A 24,877-nucleotide genomic window follows, 5' to 3' on the forward strand; every position below is an offset into this window, starting at 1 on the left:
AATTTTAGTGTTGTAGATTTAAAAAATGCAACATAGGAACCAACATTAGTTAAGTACATGAAAGCGCTCAAAATTTGCTGTTAGCAATTAAAACTTCAAAGCTGTTTAGTGTTTATGTTTATTTATATATCTTTATATTTAGGAAAACAGGGAACTGAACTATTATCTTAACTACGCTTTCCTTTGGTTAATGTGGCAAAGGGAATGTGTCCCAGGCAAACAGCGCTTTTTCCATTGCCCTGCAGTGATGTGGGTTTGATTGAGCAGCAGTAAGCATCCCAAGGAGCTCGAAACTTTGCTAACGGTAAAAGCAAAGCAAGGCGCAGCTCAGCTCGGGAATACTTTATGGGCATGACGAGTTACTCAGTTATCCATGCCGTAAGGAAGAGAGCGAACCCTTGACTGTATGTCACGTATGTTAAAGCTCCCCAAGAAAGGACACCAATTAACCTTGGATGATAGCAAGCGCACACGCACACAGGCTGCCCGAGAGAAGCAGCCTGTTGCCATTAGTAGGAAGCAGCAGCCCTTGTCACCCTGAGCCATTATTTAAATCTCTTTAAAAATTCCCTTATTAACTCAAAGAACCATAGCATTCTCCTCTTCCTCACAGACTATTTTTGATGCCGTGAAAATAGGAGACGTCAGTAATATGAGAAGCCAGTGATCCTTTTATTTTTATCCTCGCCGTCTAATTTGGCCATTTTGAAATGAGAAGAAAAAAAAAAACAAGCCCTGATCTTCAGTCAAAGCAATTCAAGGCATGGTGGAGCTCAGAGTGAACCAAAACAACAGGGTCAAATGTAGTTGAAAGAACATGGTGGGGTAAATAAAAGGTTTTGTTTTTTTTTTTAACATTTAGTGTTGGTGGGAGGAGAAAGTTTGGTTAACTATTTAACCTATGACAGCCTTTTATCATTTTATGGCTTAGGACTCCATGATTTCAAGCCTTTGTCAGTAAGTTCCTGGTTTGTATTCGATCTTTTCCTCAGAAAGGCTCTGGTGCCCGGTTATAAAATTTACCTCGATTTACTGGAGATAAGAAAAAATTATAAATAGCGGCCAATGATAGATATTTTTCCTAAAATGAGACTTGCCAGCAACTTTGGATTTGGTACTCATTTTCCATTTAAACCCTAAACTGCTTTCTTCCACTCACACTTCTCTGCGTTGTGATTTTTTTATCAGCGGTGCTGTCCTTCCCCATTTGGTTCGCCTCTCTGTTTTTTGGCTACAATGTGATGTGTCCTAATCAGTTGGAGGAAGTGCTTGCTAAAGGTCATTTGGAAGCCCCTTTTTCATTTCTTCCCGCTACGGTTTTTCCAGCAGGCAACCACTCTCGGGAGTGACTCCCTCCAATCTGTCCCTTTTGATATCCAAAGCTGGTTGTTACGGGGGTTAAATTTCTCAATTCGCCGAGTTTTTGTGAGCGCTTCTTCAGCCCCCCGCGCTCGGTCGCCGCGGCTGGGTGCAGTGCAGACTGCCTGTCTTCCTAAGGACGCTGTGAAAGTGTTGGGGTTTATTCTTTCACCTTCTTCAAACTTGAGGGACAGGGGATGATTTTATACCTATTATAACTCCCGTCAGCTTCAGGGGAATTGATCTCCACGTTACATCGGTGCGAGATCATATCGGCCTTATTGGGGGAGTTTAAAATCAGACAAAGCCTCTTGCAGGGCGCTTTGACTGGGAAGGAAAGCTGCTTGTCAAGGGATCTCAAACCACGGAGCTGGTGGCTTCTGCCTGCCCTGGCGAGGGGTTGGGTTTTGGGGGGGTTTCTTAATTAGTTTTTGGAGGGTCAGGGAAATGACCGTAGTGGGTCTGGAACAAAGGAGGAAATCAAAATGTAAAGCAGAGTGTTTGATATGTTGATAACCCCCCAGTTTTAATTTTAGCATAATTGGATCAAGGTTAGTGGCAGTTGTTAGGTAAAGTACCTTCCCGAAGTTCTAGCTTTATTCAAAAGTAAATATCATAGCTCTTCTTTTTTAACCTAAATCTTTTTCTTTCTTTTTTTTTTTCCGCCCAAAGAACAGCTCAGTTTACCTCGGATCTCTTTCCACTGGGAAAGCGCTAAGATTTGGGAGACCTGTATTCTGATGGTAAAGCTTGTGACATAAGCTTTTGTTTTCCATGCGTGGAAATGTTAGCATTTTTTCACATGTTAACTTTTTAACAGTTGCGGGGAATTTCTTTTCCTTGAAAACTGCCGTCCTTTTCTTTTTCCTTCCCTTTTCTCCTTGATATTTTTATTTCCCTTTTATATGGAGACTTGTAGATTTTGTCACTTCAAACGTTAGCTGTTCCTCCTCTTTTCTTTCGCTTTACAATACACACTAGGAGATTTTTTTTTTTTTTGCATATTCCTCCCCTTTCTCTGTGAGATATTGTAGTTGACCAAATTTAAAACACTACAGTATTTAGCATCCCCGCGGTGCCATTTTAAGTATTTGGACCTGGAAAATGCCCCAAGCAATAACTACCTGAATTGCTTTTAATTACACAATATAGCTGCATCATTTTACTTCAGATTCTTTTTGATTGATGCTGTAAGGCAATTGTAACCATGGATGATGGGATTAAGTGCCTCTTGAAGTGACTTTAGCTTCTTGTGGGAACAAAGGGAAAGAAGAGAACACTTAGTCCCTTTTTGAGTGAACAGCCTTTTTTCACTTGCCATATAAAGAAATACAATTAACAAACATTATCCCCAGAGGTGAATTGAAATGTACATGCAGACAATAACCGCTCTTGACTGCAATTAGACATATATGATCCGAGGTATTTTGGCCATTCATTAGTGCTAATTGTTTGAGAAACAAGCCCACAGAACAAATGATTAAAATGTTAGTGCCATAACCAGGATTATTAGCATGTGTGATAAAATGCATGCGCCGCAGCTGTACCAATAAAACTCTCCGGCGAGTCGCTTTGATTCGACAAACACTCAGCTCGGCTGCGAGCCCTTCGTATTTGCACAGGGCCTGCTGATGTTTATAACAAACAACTTATATCTTCTTTTCTTAATTAGAAAGAATTACTATGCAAATTGCGGGGCTTTGTAATTTCGGAGAAGTTTCCTTTGTCTTTGGTGGATTATTTGTGAGCGGTTGTGAGCTGCTCCCTAGAAAATTCAACATAGGAAGACCATTATATTTACTCTAGGGGTTTTTTTGCAGATATCGAGAAATAATTTGTAGGAGATTTTGCCACGTTAGCTGGGTTGTGTTCAGTGAAGTCTTAGGTCCTGGGTCACTCCTGTCCTTCTACCACAGCCCCCCAGATATCCAGGATTGTGGTCAGTACGCAGTTACATCCATACAGGTCAGAAATACACATCGGGGAAATTATCCAGCTTTTTTAATGGTTTTATTCAGATGCCTAAAACGTTTTCCGGAAACACTTAGCAACACTGTGCCAAAGACTGCAGCAGGAGAGTTTCGGCCTATTGAGCAATAGATATTTTTCCATGCATTAAGTAGATTATGGTGTAGCATCTCTTAAAGGATGATTTGATCTAGCAAATAAACAGGGAACAGAGGCGCAGGTTGAAATGCTGATCCTGAAAATCACTTGTGGGAGTACATTACTTTGCGAGCTATACGTTGTTGGCTCAGGTGAGACTGTACAGGTGTGTGCAGTTAAGTATATGTGTGCGTATGAGCAACACTGGAATGTGAAAATCCAGTTTACAGCAGGGAAATGTGTATAATTTGGAGTAATTTCCCTGATTTGCAGTCACACTGTATGGCTGCCATTGCAAAGTGCAATGTCTCTTGGAAATCAAAAAGGTTTTGTTTTCTCCTTCTTGAGGATGAACTATTTGCTCTTGGGTGAAACAGTTCTCAGAGGATCACAGGTAACTTTAACTTGCCTGCTACTTTTACATATTTGATGGAGACTTTAGTAGAATGTTATGTTTGTGGAAGAAATCTAGTTTCATTTCCAAGACCCAAGAGCATTCAGCATGCTGCTAGATGCTCTGAATGAAAATACGCTGCTGTAAAACAATTTAATGAGCATTACCCAATAGCCTAGTCCCTGTTTTAACTTAACAGTGCTTAAAGGAAGAAACATTGTCTTAGCAAATTCACTTGGCTTATGTCCATGTGTTTAGTTTAAAGCATAGTCAAGCTTAGTTTGAATCATTAAAATACTTGCAGTCAGGAAACATATGTAGAGATTTTCTTCCTCTTTATGGCATGGGGTTAACAATATAGTTGAGATTGCAGTGCTGTGTGGGGGGTTTTTTGTCCTAAAAAAAGTAACTGCTGGGGATGTTTTTATTCTATCAAAATAACAGAAGTCGAGATAATCAGGATAGTGTTTCCTACCAGAGTAGCTAACTGCTAATATGCATAGAACCCTGGGCCTTGCCACTGTTTTAAAAAGATCTACAGGCAAATACACTTCTTAATAAATCCACTTCTTCCTCCACATTTCATTTTATTGTAGAACATAAAATATGACCGTGCAAGAAAAATGCACAGAGAGAACAGAAGATGATTTTTTAAGAATATATATCAAACCAACAGCATGTGAAAACATTTACTGCAGTCACACCTAAGCATGCTTGTTGAAAACTCTTATTTTACATGTACATTTCTAGAGCTCTCTGTTTTGAAAGAAGCATGCTGTGATGGTCCATGGACACCAATTCTTCCTGTATGGTTTTTTTTCTGGCCATACCTCTTGAAAAAATTATTGCTAAAATGTTCCATGAGACTAATAATTTTACACATCAACAGTATATTTTTATATCAACAGTGTATTTTTATTTTTATTTTTTTATTTTTTTATTTTATTTTTCTCTGTGTCCTGAGAAACCTGTGTTTTGGGCCCATGTAGCCACAAAGTTGATTATTTGAGGAGGAGATACCAATAGTCACTGGGTGATAGGATTTCTAACATTAAGCCTATTCGGTGATGGTATTTTAATGGATTAAATCTACCACTTCTGCAGAGTCGGGCGGTCTGCTGGGGAAGCCATACTGCTCCCCAATCTAAACGAAAGTTCATAGACCTCAATGGTGACACCTGGCTAAATCTGGTCTGCAGGTAACAATGGTTTTACCTACGTGGCACTACACGCCATTGTGCATGGTATGCAGAGCAGAGCTGCCTTCATGGGGCTTGTGGCAGTGAGAGGGAAACCGGCTGATCAAACGGCCCTTGGTTCGATGGCAGCCCAGAAGAAATCCTAGGAAACGTGTGACAGGAGATACATCTCATCTCAGCATGCTCTGAGATTATGGCGTTAGCCACCTCAATTGAGTTTGGAGTTTGGGGTGGTTGGAGGGTTGGTGAGAAGCATTCCTTAAGGGTTCTTCAGGGGCTGCTTGGCTCTAGGCTGGAGTTAACTATTAATGGGCTGAGCTCTTTGACTCCTTTGTGCCTTTGGGAACTACAGGGTTGAAGCCATCAGAGAAAGAGAATAGAAACTAATCACTTTTGTCCCCTCATATATGTTTAGTGAAGGGCTGTAGACTTCTTTTCTGACCTCTGTGTCACACTGAAAAAAGACCCTCCTCTTTCCATTTGAGATAAACTACTCTTCCACCTCCTCCTTGCTCTCCCAAAGTGTACTACTGCAAGAAAATGGGATTAAGTGGGTTTAACTAGCTGCCACTTGAGTTGCCACAAGTTGTGTTACCGTCCCCACTTCAACATGAAGCAGAGGACATGAAGTGGTTAGTAGGAGAGGGGCAAAGAGGGTACTTAGGAGAGACTCAGTGGATGTCTCCAGGTGTTGTCAGGACCTCCACCACCTAAGTCTGGAAGCTGTTGCAGTTAGAGATGAAAAAGATTTATTAACATGGGTATCACTGGCACTTGTAATAAAATAACATGTCATTTCTGTTTAACAGCAAAGCTGCCCCATTTCTTAGGCTGGGTTAAGCATTACCAGGCATATTACAAAGAGGCGTCTGGCAGTGGGTTTTTGTGGGCTCATAAAGTGGGTCCACCCAGGACATGCAGACACACAGCAAAGGAGATGGTGGAATAGTTGTCCTCTTCAAGTTAGTTTACTGAGATAAAATGTGATAAAAGCTTTCTTCATATTTTTAACCCAAGACTTATGTTCAGCATTTAGGGTGCACAGTCTAGGAGAAGAGAGGGTTCTTCGATGGGGTTAGCTTAGAAAGGCAAGTATCGTAGTGGTCTGTCAGCGATACACCGCGTTGGCTCTGATTTAGATTGACTGAACCCATTTCCAAGCGTTTGAGAGGGTTAGTCATGTTCTCTTTGAAGAAAACCCACGTGTGCGTGTAGTCATGTGTCATCCAAGTGTAGCAACTTGGGAAGCATTATTAAGAGGGGCATAGGAAAATGCATGGGTCCCTGACATGATGCGATAATGACATGTTCAGCGCGGCGCTAGAAAAGCTTTGCATTATTCAAAGTGCTGAATAATATACATGATAATGCATAATGGTGTTATATGGTAGGATTATTTTGTGGCATAAGTGACTTGTGCTCTGAGTATGAAGGCAAATAATTGTATTATTTTGTCCTCATTTTTGACGTAGCAGAATAGGCTTGGGGGTACAGCTTGAAATGGGGAGGAGCAGGAGCAGGCAAGGGGTTTTTTTTTTTGGAAGGCCATGAAACACAGTGGCACCCTCTGCAATTTATTTCTCTGTGCTTGTAATTACGGAGCGAAGCAAGCTTCCTAGCGCACCCGGGGCAGCGTCCCCTGCCAGCCCCGCTGCCTTCAAGTGCACCAACCCGGCTTCTGCCTGGCGTGGGTTAGCTGGTCCCTCACCGGGAATACTGGCACGGGGTGGAGACCGCCACAAACCTGACGCCTACGGACCATACGGATGCCACCCACTCAAGCTGTGTGGCACCACAGGCTCACACCTGCACTGATGTGTGGTGCACAAAGCACTTATAAATTGTAAAAGCCACTGAAGCCAACAACCTGCTGATGATGCTGGTGGGTTTATGAGCTCTGTTAATGGAAGTCTGTGCTGTGGACGTGAAGGTCTGAATGCTTCTGAGAGGACATGTGGGGATTAATGAGGTTCCACATTACATGAGGTTTTCATTCCTGTTTTCCTCATTTCCCCCTCCATCCATTTTACTTATTTAAAATTTGCATGCAAATGCGTTTGTTGATATAACGCTAAGGTTGCAAAATCAACTTTGCAAACCCATGTTTGTTTTAACCAACACCCCTGCTTCATCCACAGCATGCCATCCAGCTCCTGGAGCAAACGTGACAGATAGCAACCTCCTCCCTAAATCAATCCTGATCCGTTCCCAGCACAGCCTCCGTCCTATGGAGGACTCCTGTGACAGGGAAAAACCAACCACCACCCTTCTGTATTTAATACTTGCCATAGTGCACAGGATGGGCAGCGTAATTAAGGCTGCACGGATAACCTCAGCCCTGGCAGTTCTTCAGTTATGAGTGTTTAAGTTTGCAACTTCTTTTGAACATAGTAGTTTTGGAGGTTTACTAACTGTAATACTGATATCTCCCTACCTTGACTCTTTCTAAGGAAAAAAAATAAATATATATATATATAAAAATAACTCCAAACCAACCACTATGTAGGTAGGAAAGTTTCTCTTTTAAAATAGAGTCGAGTATTCTTTGCAACGTTGTAGCCAAGAGTCTAATTTCAACAATATCCTTTACAGGGTGGAGTCTCCTCTGCCAGCTGGTGTTCCTAAGCTTAGTTATCGCTTTGCATCATCTCACAAGTACGTTCCCAGGCGAGCTGTGCTGTATGTACCTGCGGATGATGAAAAGAAGATACGAAAAATCCCATCCCTAAATGTAGATTGTGCGGTGCTGGACTGTGAAGATGGCGTGGCTCTGAACAGAAAGGTAATTAAAAATTATCTGTGTGATATAATCAGTGCTAAAAAGAACTTGTGGAAAAACATTGCCTTTGCCTTGGGGAAGTGACAACCAGAGAGACAAAGATAAATCTTAAGATCTACAAAGTAATGTAACAGTGATAGGCTTTGTGAAGGTGTTGGGAAAATCTGATTACCCAGAACTGAAAGAGATCACACGTGACTAAGTGGGGAGGGAGTTTTGAAGGAGCTGGGCGTAAGCTCTCATCACAGAAGAGCGGGAGATACTGTTATTACTGCTGCATATTTCTTAGGGAAGAGGAGGAAATGGACAGTGAGGAGAGAAGCAAGAAAGGGTCAGTTCAGAATCACCAGGTGGGGGGTTTGTTGTTGAAATGAAAGCATGTACAGATCATGAGCAAAACAGTGTGGGTTTGGGTTCGAGCCTTGGGATGTTTCGAAAGATTTACTTACCGAACTTGTTGGAAGAAATGCTGTTAGGGGTGTTTCTGAAGGAAGCAGAAGTTCGAACCTGAGTGCGCCAGGGTTTGGACAGTGATTTAGATTGAAGGATCTGCAAGAAAGGAGGCATGGAGAGCAGCCTGGCAAAGAGATTTAGCTGCGTTAAGTACCACTGCCAAGTTTTTGTTGACATTGAATTGTGAAAGAAGAGAGAACAATCTAACATACATTCAGTTGTGCTTGCAAGCAGATTTTTAAAATATCTGAAAATAACAGTTTTAAAATATTTCACATCTTAATGTATATGAGAAACTGGTGTAAATGCTTCCTAGTGAAAAGTATTTCTGAACAGGAAGGTAAGTTTGCCATCATTTTTGCATCGTTGTTATATTTGTCTGTTTAGGGTTTGAATATGAATGTGTTGTCCAGGAAGTTATGAAAATAGACCTGAAAATTTTCCTGTGTCATCTCAAAAATGTGGATGAAATTTTAGTCTTTTCTGTTTCTTGGGAGTTAATGCTTTCCAGAAGGACTCTCTTGGGTAGTAGTCTCTTTAACGTTCAGGTCTCTACAGGTATGATGGAAAGAAAAAAGTTTACAGAGTTTGCATGTATCTAGTTTAGTTCTGAAAAGTGAAAATAGCATTGCTGAATGTTCACGTGTACTGCTGAAGACAGCTAGAAAACATTTTCCAGTTGCTAAAATTCTATGTGAAAGACTAAGATTATATCTGCTGGCACCGTGATGTAATATTCTTTAGGTCATATTTGGGAGGCTACTCCTCCCAATGTGTCACTGTAAGGTGACACAGGACACAATTGTGTATTAAACTGTAGTATTTGTAGGTGCAGCTTAATTATGTAAAACAAATCTTTAATAGCAGAAGCATCTATTTGTAATAGAGGATGACAGCAAAACAAAATTTTATGATCAAGGTTACAAAGTTGATAGTAGTGATTTCTAAAGGGTGGTAAAATTCTAGCTCTGTTGAGATGAAGGGGAGTTATGCCACTGGGTATCAGCTCTGCAGAGAGAAGAGGAAAGACCCATTGCATCAGGAGAGGTGCCGGAGCTGAGTAAGGCAACCCGATCTGCTCCTTGTGTAACAATCAGTGCAACTAAGAAAAGGCGATGGGTGATGGTATTAGGTGGCCCTCTTCTGAGAGGTACAGAGGCACCCATTTGCTGACCTGATGCACTCTCTAGAGACGTGTGCTGCTTACTGGGGGTTCATATCAGGGATGTCACCGAGAGACTACCAAGCCTCATACAGTCCACTGACTACTATCCGCTGCTGTTGTTTCATATGGGCACCAGTGATACAGACAGAAGCAGCCTGAGGAATATCAAGAAGGATTACAGAGCCCTGGGAGCGGTGGTCAGGGACTCTGAGGCACAGGTAGTTTTTTCATCAGTCCTCCCAGTTGAAGGGAAGGTGGTTAATAGGGTCAATTGAATCTGACAAATCAACAAATGGCTACAGGACTGGTGCCACAGCCAGGGGTTTGGCTACTTAGACCATGGCAATTGCTTTGAAAAACCTGGACTGATGGGGCCTGATGGGGTCCATCTGTCAGAGAAGGGGAAGAGCATCTTTGGTCAGAGGCTTGCCAAGCTCATGAAGAGGGCTTTAAACTAGAGTTGACAGGGGAGGGGAACCTCAATCCATCCCACTCCTACCAGTATGATGCCAATGCCTGTAATACATGCCCAGAGCCTGGAGAAGGGTCGCAGGTCAACAGGAGAGCACCTGGAGTGCAGCACAAAGAGATACCAGCCACTCTAGCCAGTAAGTTAACTTCACAGAGCCCCAATTTAAATGCCTCTATGCAAATGCACGTAGCATGAGAAATAAACAGGAGATCAAGACGTGCGCACGCCTGCAGGGCTATGATTTTATTGGCATCACAGAAACGTGGTGGGATGGCTCCTGCGACTAGAGTGTTGGAATGGAAGGATACAGGCTCTTCAGGAAGGACAAGCAGGGGAGACGAGGAGGGGGTGTCATCCTCTATGTCATTGACCAGCTGGAGCATATAGAGCTCCACCTGGGGATGGATGAGGAGCCAACCGAGAGTTTTTGGGTCAGGATTAAAGGGAATGCAGGGACAGATGACGTTACAGTGGGGGTCTGCTACTGAGCAGGAAGATCAAGCAGGTGAGGCCCTTTATAGACAGATAGGAGCATCCTCATGTTCCCAAATCCTGGTCCTCATGGGGGACTTCAACTGCCCTGATACCTGTTGGAGGGACAACACAGCAGGGCATAAGCAATCCAGGAGGTTCCTGGAACGTGTCGATGATAACTTCCTTCTACAAGTGATAGAGGAGCCAGTGAGGAGAGGTGCCATGCTGGACCTTGTTCTCACCAACAAGCAGGGGAATGTGAAGCTCAAGGGCAGCCTTGGCTGCAGTGACCATGAGATGGTAGAGTTCAAGATCCTCAGGGCAGCAAGGAGGGGGCACAGTAAGCTCGCTACCCTGGCCTTCAGGAGAGCAGACTTTGGCCTCTTTAGGGATCTGCTTGGTAGAGTACTATGGGATACCTCAAGGGAAGAGGGGCCCAAGAAAGTTGGTTAATATTCAAGGATCACCTCCTCCAAACTCAGGAGTCATGCATCCCAACAAAGAGGAAGTCATGCAAAAATGCCAGGAGGCCGGCATGGATGAACAAGGAGCTCCTGGACAATCTCAGACTCAAAAAGGAAGCCTATAGAGGGTGGAAGCAAGGACAGGTAGCCTGGGAGGAATACAGAGAAATTGTCTGAGCAGCCAGGGATCAGGTTAGAAAAGCTGAGGCCCAGATAGAATTAAATCTGGCCAGGGATGTCAAGGACAACAAGAAAATCTTCTATAGGTATGTCGGTGATTAAAAGAAGACTAGGGAAAATGTGGGCCTTCTCTGGAAGGAAATGGGAGACCTGGTCACCCAGGATATGGAAAAGCCTGAGGTACTCAATGACTTTTTTGCCTCGGTCTTCACTGACAAGTGCTCTAGCCATACTGCCAAAGTCACAGAAGGTAAAGGCAGGGACTGGGAGAATGAGGAGCTACCCACTGTAGGAGAAGACCAGGTTCGAGACCATCTAAGGAACCTGAAGGTGCATAAGTCCATGGGACCTGGTGAGATTCACCTGCAGGTCCTGAGGGAACTGATGGATGAAGTTGCTAAGCCGCTATCCATCATATGTGAGAAGTCTTGGCAGTCTGGTGAAGTTCCCGGACTGGGAAAGGGAAAACATAACCCCCATTTTTAAAAAGGGGAAAAAAGGAAGACCTGGGGAACCACAGGCCAGTGAGTCTCACCTCTGTGAACAGATCCTCCTGGAAATTAAGGTGGAAGATAAGGAGGTGATTTCACACATGGAAAATAAGGAGGTGATTTCACTAAGGGCAAATCGTGCCTGACAAATTTGGTAGCCTTCTATGACGGTGTTACAGTGTTGGTAGATAAGGGAAGAACAACTGACATCATGTACCTGGACTTGCTTTTGGCCATGTCCCACACAACATCCTTGTCTCTGAATTGGAGAGGCATGGATTTGACAGATGGACCACTCTGTGGATAAGGAATTGGCTGGATGATCACAGAAGTATTGTCCAGGTACGTAGGGACAGAATGAGGGAGGTCAAAGCTTCTCTGAAATCAAAACTGGTGAGGGATGAGTGGAACAAGAATGGCTGCTACGAGTGCATCAATATCAAAAATGAGAAGGAAGACCAGGGCAAGTATGGAGCCACTGCTCCATGAAGACTCAGGCTTTACTGTCAGAGCCTGCTCTCAGGCCTCATAGGTTGTATCCTAGAAGCAAACCTTGGGGGAGGGAGGTAGCAGCCACAGTAGGGGAGGATGGAGTTAGGGCCTATTCAAATAAACTGGTCCATGGAACCAGACAGGACACACTGGAGGCTGCTAAGGGAGATGGCTAGTATCATCCTGAACCTGTGGTCTGTCATCATGGAAAGATCATAGTGGCTGGAGGAGGTTCTTGATGCCTGGAGAAAGGCAAATGTTATAGCTGTCATCAGAAAGGGTAAGAGTGAGAAGCTACAGGTCCATCAACCTAAGGCTAGTCCCCAGGAAAGTGATAGTCCTGGTTCTTATGGAAGGTATTTTACAGCGCACAAGGACCTAGCCAGAATGGATTGATCAGAAGCAAATCATGCCTGCCAAACCTGATCGCCTTCTCTGAATAAATTTCTGTCTTTGAGTATGAAAGCTGAATAGATGTTGTCTGCCTTGACTTTAGCAAGGCTTTTAACGTGGCGTCTCATAAGATCCTGGTTGTCAGCCTGAGAAGAAATGGACTGGATGGACAGACTATAAAGCGGGTTGCAGTTTGGCAGGAATCGGGTGGTCCATGTTGTGTGCTATTTTTCACTTAGCTTTGCTGGGTCCAATACTGTTTAACTTCTTCGTTAGAAACCTGATTGATGGGATGGAGTGCACTCTCACCAGGTTCACAATGAAACTAAACTGGGGTGCAGTTGATATGCTGGAGGGCACAGATGCTCTTCTGATGGGGCTTTACAGTTGGAGGAACAGCCTGAGAGAAAAGTAGTGAAGTCCAACAAAAGTAAAAAGTGAATTCACGGCATCAGGCTGGGATAACCCTATGCACCAGTACAAGCTGGGGGGTGACTGCCCGGGGGCACCTTTGCCAAAAAGGCTCTGGGTGCTGTTATACAGCAGGCTAAACAGGGTCAGCAGTGCGCCCTTGCAGCAAAGGTGGCCAACTACCTCCAGGGCTGTGCTGGCGCGGGTGCAACCAGCAGATCCAGGAAAGGATTTCCCTCCCCTGCACTTGGCTTTTAAGGGTCTCCATTGGGAGGGCAGAGGACTGTGCCCAGCTGTGGGCTCTGGGACAAGAGAGAGACTGGCCAATGGAGAGGGAGAGAGACCAGGAAGGGCCACCAAGGTAGTCATGGCACAAGGAGAGGCTGAGGAGCTGAGTTTGTTCATCCTGGAGAAGAGACATCTGAGGGGGCCTTGATGGAAGCTTTACTGCCAGAGGGGAGATGGATGGATGGCAGAGCCAGACTCTTCTCAGAGGAGCTCAGCAATTAGGTGAGAGCAATGGCCACAGGTTGCATGACGGGAGATGCTGACTGGAGACAAGGGAAAAAAGTCTTTCCCATGTGGGTGGTCAGCCACTGGAAAAGGTTGTCCAGGGTGGTGGTGCATCCTCCTTCCATGGGAATATTCAAGCCTTGGCTGGATGAAGCTGTGAGCAACCTGGTGTAGAGCAGTAGTAAGCCTTGCTTTGAGGAGGCGAATGGACGAGGTGGTCTCCTGAGGTCCCTTCCAACCTGATAGACTGTGTGATTGCATGATCTAGTAGCAAAGCATAGTTAAAAGTGATTTGAAGGTTGAATTTCATTTTTAGATCTGCCAGAGATACTCAGGAAGACTTTGAGACTTAGGTTCTGTAAATGTGAAGCTGAAATTATTATTGCTCTTGCAGCTTGATTTATTAATGTTTCTGAGGTGTTTGGAGACTTTGTGTGAAAGATATGTCAAGAACATGCACTGAAGTACAGTATTCAGTGACCCATTGCAAATGGGTCATCTGAAACCGTGGGAAAAAAACCACTGGGAAACAGCAACACTGAGCCTGTCCTTTAATCATTATTCTTAAATACTACTGATGAATTTGACTATTTATTGCTGTATTTTATATCAATAAAAATGCTACTTACAGATTTTCTTGAAATTGCTGCCAAAATGTTGGGTTTGGGGAAAATCAGGACCTGGTGAAGGTTCACAGTACCTTGAGCCAAACATCTGTCTACAAAAGGCCTTCACTTGCATCAAGTCCAAGAAGCAAGTTTGAACCACATCTTAACAAGTCTATTTTAAGAAGATGCTGTGTGTATTAGGATTAAGTTAGATTTGGAGAGATCAAGAATCTGGAATGTCGGCAGCTCCGTTTGGTTGTGCGTTTAGACGGCAATGAGGAAGATGAGCTTTCTATAACTGAAACGGATAACATTTGCAAAACTGCATCTGGTTGCAGTAGTTGCTTTTGAAGCTTCAGTCATAAATTAAAAATCTTTAACTATTTTCTATACAATATTTTCTCTCAAAGAAGATATCCTCCCCTGTGCCCTGCCCCCACAATTATGTTTTGTAATGGTTCACAGAGAGCGCCAGAAGAGGGGAGCCCATAGCCATATCTAATCTGCATACCATTTTGGTTCCTGCATTTCTTACCTTCAAGGGCTACAGCACCGATTTCAGCTATCATCTGTTGACTTCTTCTTTTGTATCTTTTTTTTTCTATTTTGACTAAATGAGAAAAAAAAAAACCCTTGCAGCAAGAAGCTCACAAGGAGAAAATTTCTCAGCGAATTTTCTGAGGGGAACCTGTGGGAAGAAATGGCTAAAAGGCAAAGTTACAGCGTAGTGAATACTAAGCCTGCAAGTAGAGTGTGAGCTGATCCTGGTGTGAGTAGGACATGTGGGGCTTTTGTAACCCCTTTAGGACTGGACAGAGCTGTAGGAGGTCTTCAAAAATTCAGAATAGGGAAGATGATAGGAAGATACCCCAGTGTTGCTGAAAATTTCAGCCTTCTATTACAAAGTTAGCTTTAGTCTTGCTGACCTCAGATCCTGGTTGGGGCTCCACATGCTGGTTTTAGAGGTTCAAATCACGTGGTGTGGACTGTCTGCTGCCTCTCCAAGTGTCTGGCTCTGTAAGACATTGGCAGTTTCTATGACAGAAATTTAGTTTTTGTTTGGGGGGAGAATTGAATACTACTGAAGGGAAATTACTTTCCCTGAGCTACTATACAGTAGTATAGTATTTCCCCCTACAAATAAAGATAGGAGTTCTTCCACGGGGATGTACATGCAAAATTTCTCCAATGTTGCTATACATTTTAAAGAAATGACTCAGAATGGCTCGCTTGGTGATATTTTTAAGTGAACAGTTCAAATAGAAATTCTAAAACTATAAAATTAGAAATAATACAGATTGCAGTGTTGATATGTTACAAATGCACCACACTCTAGAGACTTATTGTGAAATGGTACAAAGATAGCCTACATCTATTTTACCTTTTTGCAGGAGAAGGCCTGAATATTCTTTCATTCTAATTGTAAAAAAGAAAAAGATAAAAAAGATGTCTGCATCAATGTGCTTGATCAAGTCATATAAGCCAGTAAACTGAATTGCATGTAATGTCATTGAGAGGTCTCTGTGTAGGAGCTGAGCTCTCTGAAGATATCTCGAGGGCCCTCAGCCAAGCCAGCACTCCCTGGTATGGCTTTCTCTGTAGAGCTGCGTTACTCACTGTGCTTCCGTGCCAGGTGAACCTATTATCAGGTAGAAAAGATTCTTCCTCTTCTTGGAGAAAGGAAGATTTCCATGCCAGTGCTTTCATTTTCCAAGGGCAGAGTGGGCTGAGATTTCATAGCTAGTTCCCACGGGTCTTGTAAGGTTACCACCCTTACAAGACAGTTTTCCAGGACAGCATTTTTTCCAGCAGGATCCTGCCTTCAGTGCTGCTATTCTTCAGAGCATCCAGGAGGTGTTAGCTGCCAGGTCAGCCTAGGAAAAGACTAGTTGGAGCTGCTACTGTAGTGTTTATGCATCTTTCTGAGTCCTTGACAAGAGTTTCAGAGCATTTTGATGCCTCCAAACCAGTGCTATTAGTGACTTTATCTTCACTGAGGTCAGTATGAGGCTTTGAATAAGTGGGATGTATGGCGCTTCACTCTGTAGCTCTCCTCAGGGAGAGGGCACTGGCTGTTCTGCCAGAGATGACCTTTGAAAATTATCTCAGGCAAATTTTGAAGGGGCTAAGATTCGGCCTTTTCTTTCCATGGGGAATGCCAGTGTTATAAGTAAGAAGCAAAACAAAACTCCACGTTCCCCCTCATCACGTTTTTTGTGTCAGAGGTGTAAAATCAATCCCTGGGAGTGTACATATGGCTGGGAAATTTCTGTGCGGGCATCTGACACGAAACACTTGAAAATAGGAAATTTTATTGCTCCTCTGGAACTAAATAGATGTCATTCATACAATAAAAGTTATCGATATTTAGGGCTGCACCGTGAAATGATGTAGGACCAATTAGGGGTTAAATTCCTAAGCCCTTTTTGCTGTGTATCATGATTGTATCGCTTTCTCTTCTAGAGGGCAGTTGCTCTCTCCTCCAGCACTTGAGCAAGAGAAGCTGGGGAAGAGGAAGCCTCAGCTGTGTCCTTTCCTCACATCCCTTCCTCGATAGGGAAAATGAAGAGGACCTCCCGTCCTCTTCAACAGGAGAGGCCCCTGAGCCTCTTCTGTTCTCCCTGCTCCGCTCAGCAGCGAGGGGAAGTTTGGTTGAGCTAAGAGGATGTATGGGGAAGGACCTATTTTGCTCATCCACAGCACGGCCTCTTAGGGTCATAGCACAAATTTGTTCCTATTTAATATCTTGTAGCCACTTAAAAGATCATCGCTGTGCTGTGCCACGGAAGAAAAAATAAATTCAATTAATTCTTTTGAATCGTCTGTTTTTAAAAATAGGATTAAAGCCTGACCACTTTGCAAACTGTTCCATTATGAATAACACATACGTAAGAGATGACTCTGGATTCATTACGGTTAAGAGCAGATCATCCGCATACATGCTGATTTTATGGAGATTTGTCCCCATGAGAATGCCTCCTCCATATCTCTAGTGATCTGATCCTGGGGTCAGAACAAACAGCACGCCGGCGAGAGAGCATCCTTGCCTACCATTTTTCCCCTAATCTGAAGCCTTCTGACCTTTTTATTCCTTATCACTGATGAGAAGAGGCTCTTGTATATAAAATAACACTTCAGCTACATTTGGGGGTGGAGTTAGCATTTATATGTAAAATGGGTCAGTGTGGTATAGAAAAAAAAATCCTAGGCTTTCCTTATTGAAATGCATTTTCTTATTGATCTTATTGAAAGCTTTTACAGTATTAGTGGAAAAAAGCTGCAGTTGGTTTCCATAAATCTCGAGCAACTTCAATTAAAATCAACAGTTTTCCTGTATAACGTGATGATAATCTTTTTTTTCTAATAAAGCCAAGTTGGTTAGGATTTATCAATGCCGCAGGTATTTCTCTAAGCTCATAGTGAGAATGTTAGCTAGTACTTCATAGACACAGTTGCATGAAACATTGATAACTAGGTTATTTTACCAGGTCTTTGCTTTATTTATAATAAATTAGTACTGTACCTAATTGTATTCCTCCTACAGGGAGAAGGCTTGCTGATAAAGTGTGTAGAGAATGATTAAATGTACACAGGCACATAGTAGGGTGACTTCTCTTCAAAAGATGCACAAAATTAAAATGGGAATGCTGCTTTCCCCGGTGGCTTGCCATTATTAAAAGTCTCAGTAGCATGGGAAATTTCTTCTGTAGGAATTGGGGAGTCCAAAAGTCTCTCTGGTTTATTGTAGGGAAGCTGAACTGTACAGTGAAACTCTGCAAGGCCTTTTTGATCCTTGAAGAGTTCTGATGAATATACATTTTTATGAAAGTTGTAAAGTGTTTTCATTTTCTTATTAATCCCACCATGGTCCTGGAAGAACTGCCACTCCTGAGTGGTAACTGTGACAATAAAAGTTTTTGTTCCTATTGTTTTACGCTACAAGCCAATCATCTTCCTTACATAAAAATTTGAGGATTCGTAAGGACAATTGCAATATTCAGCAATTTTCTTCTTAATGAGCTCAGTAATGCCTGTGTCTCTTCGAGCGGAGCCTTTGAATTGCCAGTTATTTCTTTTCTACTGATTCAGATGTACCCAATTAAGTTTGACTTGGACATGTTCTGATAGAACTATTACTGCTGACAGAATGGTGTCTAGAAACTTAGGGAAAATGCCTTGGCTCAGTGTTAACAGGAATTTCAGGCAGGAATACATAATAGACGTGGGGAAAGATTTTAAAACATACAGTTAATGTTTGTATGGACTTGAAATTCACAGTACTTCAACTCTTTGTGTGTAGTCCACTGTCTGCAGGCACATCAGCACACCTGGGTACTGAAGGCTAATTGCAGGACTGGAAGTCATGTCTTGCTACGCATTTCTGGACCAGTTTTCAATATATCATCTGTTTTTGTAGCAGGAAGGATCTGGCTGCACAGCCACTGAGCATCTATCACTTAATTTGAAGGGAGCTGTTGAGTTTCAAGTGTGCTACAGAAAATCAAGCCAATACAAGATGTTTAGTATACACATGTGCTTTGGAAACAATCTGCTGGATCAAATTTGGGCAGACTTTTGTTTGTATGCAGAGCCATGTGTTGGGTTGTGTTTTCAGGGCTGCAGTGCTACTGCAGTTGAGCAAAACATAAAGGTACTGCCCAGATCGCAGTCACAGGGGTTCTCAGCGCTCAACATAATTTGCTACAGGTCTCCTTTGGATTTTTGTTGGCCATGAGCAGGCAGAAGAATATGTTTCTATTGCAATTAATCTTGAAACCTAGTCTTGAACCTGACTCCATTGTACTCATAACCAGCAGTCCACACTGCTCGTTCTTCCACATTGCAAGGGCCACATTTTGAAATCAGAGAGGCAGGCCAAGCATGAGGAAACCCACAGATCCCATTAATAGGGGCGTGGGTCAGGAAGTGGTAGGACACACAGAGAATACAGCACTTGCCCTCTTTGATAAACTTTTCTATGAGGCATCTTTACAGTAACAGTCAAGGTAGTGGTCTAGTGGAACTTTGGTCTGATTTAGGTAAGATAGGTAGGTATCAGAAGGTGGAAATGCATGGTACTTTTCCCAGTGCATTGGTGCCATCAAAGCTGGACCTGTCCCAGGATGGTGAGGAGTTGGGGGGAACCTTAGAGATACTCAGAAGATTATAGGCAAAAGCTGTGGCTTATTTTACCAAGCTGTTTAAACGTTACCTTTTTGCTTGTGGTTTAGTAGTATTATTAGGTAGCAAAACAAGGAAATGCATCGGGATCCTGGGTAAGAAAAAGGAATTTTTGATGTCAGATGGTGGAACAGCATAGCTGTACACATGGAAGTTGCAGATGAGGGTGAGGATGTGTGTGGTCGTGGTTAGGCTTAGGTACCTTTGCAGATGTCAGCCAAAAGCGTGATATTTAACCTCTGTACCTTTGGATTAATCTATTATTCTTCTGGAGACTAGAGAAAAGGATCCTAGCACTCAGTACCTATGCGGAAGACTCATTTCCTTCCACTGTATGTCCAGTTAGCAGGAGTCCTCGATATTTACAATGCTGAAGATTCTGCAGTCCTTATTCAGATAACATTTCACAATGAACTAAGGACATTTGTGTCTAGATGAGTAATTCAGGATTAAGCCCTTCAGGAGTCTGAGCAGCTTCTTCCTCCTATGCACCACTGTATATTGAATTGAAGGCATGTGTGCTGTGCTAGTTGCAGGACACGCCATTCCCAAAATAGCATAGAACCATCTAAAACCAGCCTTTTATTTCCACCATGAACTAAGCGCACGCCATGACGTCCCTTCAACTTAGAGTGGAGTAATTTATCTCTGTTCAACAGAAGACAAACCACATGGATTACGATTGCCTAAAGCCCTGGTTTTTACATATTCTGTGAATTACTTTCTTCTCTGAATTGTGAAAAGACTGTATGTTAAACAGTGCTTTATACACCAAAATAATACACTTCCATGAAACAGGCTGGTACTCAAAATAGCTGTAAAACCACATCTCTGGCTTACTGAAACTGGAGAGCATCCAGAGCCATGAATTCATTGTGCACTCACATACCAGAAGAGAACAAGATACGCAACTTTTTTGACTTTTCTAGTCCCTATCATAAAAGCCAAAATAAGTGAGGACAGATCATTAGGAAGTGCAAGCATTTATTTACTCACATCTAAACCTGTGTAGCTCTGCTGGCTACATAGTATGCAGCAGGCTCCAGGGGCACAAAAGCTCTTAATGTGTCCCCAGGTTGCATATTGCCATGCCCAGAGTTTGGGCTTCCAACCAAGGAATTCTTTTGCAAAGAAGCAAAGAACACGCCGATTTTTTTTCTTCGCTTTGGGTAAGTCAAAACACCTAGCTGCATTTGAAAGTTGCTGTTTCGGCAGTGCTTTTTGTCTACGTATGGAGCATGTGCAGTTATTAGCACATCTAGGTATATTGGACAATGTATGTTATGTATCTGTCTCCAAAGACAAATGCACACATCTGCAAATCCAGCACACTTACAGATTTGGATGTTACTGTAAGCTGCTCTGCTGAGGTTGCCCATCTTTCCTTTTGGCTACAAATATCACAAGGGAGACTATGATCTGTCTTCTTGTTTATCAGTAAGGAAAGTGGTAAGCTGACTGTGGAGCCTGATCAGCACTTTGCATCTTTTCTGAAAGGATAAATAAAATCCTAGTGTTCTCTGAGGTTGACTGCAATTTCTACCTTTAAAGTAGCTTGGGTGCTCTGAGATTTCTGTTTCAACTCCTGAATGGCTGCATAACATAGTGCTATCTACTGTGTTTCATTGTAATAGCTCTTTTTGCTCTCCTTCTTCCACCGCCGTGCATTGGGGCTACCCTCTCCAGAACAACCTGCTTGCCGGTTATTACTTCTTTAGGGCTGGGAGAAAAGAAAAGAATTGTAAATATTTTTCTTCATTTCTGATCACTGAGCTCCAGAAGACCATAAATCCTTATGTTACTCCTCATTTGGGAGCAAATGGTTGTAGAGATCCTGGCTGTTCATTTTAGTATGATTATAAACCGTGGCTTGCTCATTCTTTCCTCCTTACTTGTTACAGTCTAGTGAAGAGTGCGTCAAAATAGTTGCTCCTATGCCAGGCTTGAGATAACTTCATCTTCTAAGGTTTCACAATGCAATTGTGCATTAAAAGGGGATATGTTGAACAAATTGGTGTTTTCTTCCAGCTTAGTCAGGTTATTCCGTTACATTTTAAACTTTGATTCTACACAGACTCGTTAACCAATTATTTTTAAATAGAATAATTATAGATCATAATTTAGTGTGCATTTTCTTGAGAAAAAGGGCAAATTAATACATGTAAACATGGGTGAATCTAGTTAAATAAACTGTCCACAAAATCCTTACAATATGTAAACAACATTTGTTATGCCTTGGAGATAGCATATGATTGGACTCGTGAGACCCTGTTTATCCTACTGAACAGTTTCTTTTATAACTTCAAAGGGAATTTTATATATTTATGGCAATAGCAGGGTGTTAAGTGTAGCTAGACAGAAATTATACCTCAGCTATTTAGTTAATGCCAATAGGGATTAAATTAGATTTTATAGCTGTTAGTAGAAGTCTGTTTTGTAGCTAACAAGTGGGATTTTTAAATCCTGGAAAGCATAATCCTATTATAAAACTGGCAGCTGAATTAACATTATCTAGGAAGCAAGTCTTCACGGATTAACATTTTTTGACATTAACAAAGAAAAACTAATGCTACAGGGATATTAGATGCTTTTCCCAAAAGTAGGAAAAAAAGGAAAGTGAATATAGGACAAGATAAATGGCACAAATACTGCAGGAAGGAAAAATGGAGTGAAATATGCATGAGAAATTAGATCTGGGAGTGGCCATGTTCTGCCTCAAATACAAAAGAAATACGCTAAGTAGGAAAAGGCTCCACAACTGGTAATTCATATGTTAGCCCACACATTGATTTATACGTGCCTTGTGACTAATTCACAGTTATCCAACATGAGCGTGCGATAGTCATGAAGGCCTTCTCCTGTCCTAAGAGATGAGGTCTTTCCATTCCAGCTAGATGCTGTAGGAGCCAAGGACTGGCAGCATTGCAGAAGAAACACTCCTCCCTTTACTGAATCAGCCTATAAAGCTGTTCCACAAAGACCCTGATGAAGTTCTTACATACATACCTTGAAGGAGAGTTACGGGACAACTGCCGGAGGCCGTGGTACAGGAGATGAGTGCGTCACTGAACTTGCTTGTCCTGCCATATCTTATTCTAGGCATTGATAGACTAAATAGCTATAGGTATATGCCATGTCATATTTCAATTAAAAAAATCTTTGTCCCCATCACAGTTGCAGAGCAAACATTTTCTTACTTAAAACTGTGAGGTATACATCTCCTGTAAATAATTTTAAAAGCTCTATGTTTACAATCTGAGCCCTTATTCACAGCTGCAGCATTGAAATAATGAAAGTAGTATTTTGTTGTGCGGAGGATTAAAAGGAATCTACTTGATAGACTTACCAGTCAGAAAAACATGCCGAACAATTTCTTGCAGATTTTGCAACATCATATTCAGTGTTGTTGACCTAGTACAGATTTCACTGTATCTGTTGGCTGCCATCTTGTCTCATAAATTACTTCCTTCTTATCAAATAGAGAATTTCATTAATTATTAGTGAGAGCTAAACAGAAACTTGTTCTAACTTGGCCTTCCAACCTCACAATTTCTTGGTTCAAGTAAAGCAGAACTAGATCTGAGCTACTGCCAGACGGGGGGGTTTTGATATCAGAGGTTTAACTGTGGCTTTGCAAACCTAATACATGGCTTCACAGGTTGATTCTTGGTTTGGTGCTTTTGAAATGCTGTGGTTTTCCTCCTTGTTGGATTCTACTTTAACGATGATTACTCACTGGGTTACATTTTTACCAAGCATCTTTTCTGCCAGAGCACGTGTGTATAGCAGTCATGGCTGTGGTTAAATCTGTTACCAGAGGTGGTAACACAGAGGTGGCTGTGACTGTCTTAAGGGGTTTCTTAAAGCATGGTTGTGTAGCATAGGCTTTACTTTGCAAAGCATATAACACCATCTAAGCTGTGGAAATAGTGTGAAATTTCTAAGTTGCCAAACCGTCCTCCTCTGAAGTTAGTGCCATGAGGAAGAACCTTGGCACCATTATGTCAGTGAGACAACTCACACCATTTGTCATCAAGAGGGCCAAGATTTATCCCCTGTTGTGTGCATGTTGCACCAACGATAATGAACCCTAGTGGGAATTGGAAATAGTTGCTTGCCCTCTGTTGTGGCTCTTTTTCAAAAATCTGTCCCCCAAATGCCTTTTATTTATTTATTTATTTTTCTGTATGTAGAAGCATGCAACAGTCCATAAGCTTGGTGCTTTAAAGCATGGAGGTATCTTTTAGTATTGCCACAGCCCTCTGAGCAGCTGGGCATCTTTGAATAAGTGGGACTAGAAAGTGCCTGTGATTTCTTACATGAGGAAGGACATGAATTTGATGTCTACTGGAAGCACATGGTCCTTAGATAAAAGACCTATCTTTCTTTCGCCCTTAAGTAATGAACAATCCCTTAGCATTTTAGAGTTTGTTTCTGGTTTCACTATCTGGGTTGAAAAGTATACAGATTTGGCCCATAAGACTTGGGTTTTTTTAAAAAATGTTTGGCTAGCACCTCAGCTTGTGTAAATAGGTTTAGCTCTTAATTTTTCATATGGTGACACATTGAGTAAAGCAGCTCTCAAATGAGAATTAAAGAAAGATTATGTGGGAAGACAGTGTTATATGACTGGGGAGTTGCATCCACATCACCTGGCTGGACACTCATCATCTGCCTCCAATCTCTGGAAGAGATAGATGGAGATAAGAGGGGTCATGTGGTTACTGAGCAGAGCACCTTTCATCCTCCAGGTGACCTTGCACCTGCTATGACCGCCTGCTGCTTGACTGTGGAAGAGCTCACTGAACCAGGAGGGAGGGATGAGGGATGCTTGTCTCTGCCACCCAGCACTCTTGCATCTGAGTATGTGGTTTTCTAGAGTAGATGCTTTGTAGAAGCTCGTTCAGGGCCAGCATGTGAAAAACCGCAGCAGCAGCTCCTGAGCGTTGCCAGTCAGGGCACCTGATCTCCAAATTTGGCTTCATGTTGTCAAATTTGCTTATCATCGGTGATGTACAATGGAAGTGCCAAGTAGAAAAATAAAAGCCCAGAAATGTGATGGTGGGTTGTAGGTTTCAGTGCTTGAGACTTCTACAAGTAGCCCTGCACACACATGCTCGATTTTGTAGCTGGGGGAAATTCACGCACTGAGCAGCTTCTGAGTAGCACTTGATGTGACTTGACAGAAACTAGCAGAAAGAGCAACTGGCTCGTAGCCTGTGAGGGCGATCCTGATCCCTGGTCAGCTGGCATCACCTCTTCCCATGTCCATCTCTTCATAGAGGTGTATTTGGTGCTACATAACAAAGTGCTGAGTGGCTCATGCCCTCCTGGGGGTGACGTTCCCTGCAGGAAGAGCAGCCAGCAGGCCGAAGAGATCTCAGAGACCTCCCCTTTCTTCTGCTGTTGAAACTTTGAGCTTTCTCTGCACTGCAAAGTGAGAACAGACCCACAAGGACCACGTTTCCAGGCCATATGGTTTGGCAAGCAACCTCCTGACTGGAGTCAAAAAATATAATAATAATGCATATTGTGCATATTTAACAGGTACCTCTAAGCACGGAAAACCAGGTAGTAGCAGAGAAGAGATCTCTGTGAGCTGGTTGTGGCACACTGCAGCTTGAGCTGGAGGTAAGAAGGCTCTTTTCCAATGTGGTCCAGGAGTTGATAAGTTGGTCATTTGGACAGGGTGTGAAGAAAGACTAGTAAAGCAAATGAGGCCCCTCTGAGGGGCAGTGGCACA

General features: G+C 42.6%; 1 protein-coding gene across 1 annotated transcript in view; it reads left to right on the forward strand.

Moving 5' to 3' along the window:
- The window catches only part of CLYBL (citramalyl-CoA lyase), a 178,768-nt gene that overhangs the window by 84,359 nt on the left and 69,532 nt on the right, over positions 1 to 24,877 (forward strand). Inside the window, exon 2 of the mRNA XM_054182875.1 lies at positions 7,651 to 7,840. Within this exon, the coding sequence (XP_054038850.1) occupies positions 7,651 to 7,840 (190 nt within the window). The remainder of the gene's footprint in view (positions 1 to 7,650; positions 7,841 to 24,877) is intronic.

The sequence above is a fragment of the Rissa tridactyla genome, chromosome 1, assembly GCF_028500815.1.
Source record: "Rissa tridactyla isolate bRisTri1 chromosome 1, bRisTri1.patW.cur.20221130, whole genome shotgun sequence".
NCBI classification, from domain to species: Eukaryota; Metazoa; Chordata; class Aves; order Charadriiformes; family Laridae; genus Rissa; species Rissa tridactyla.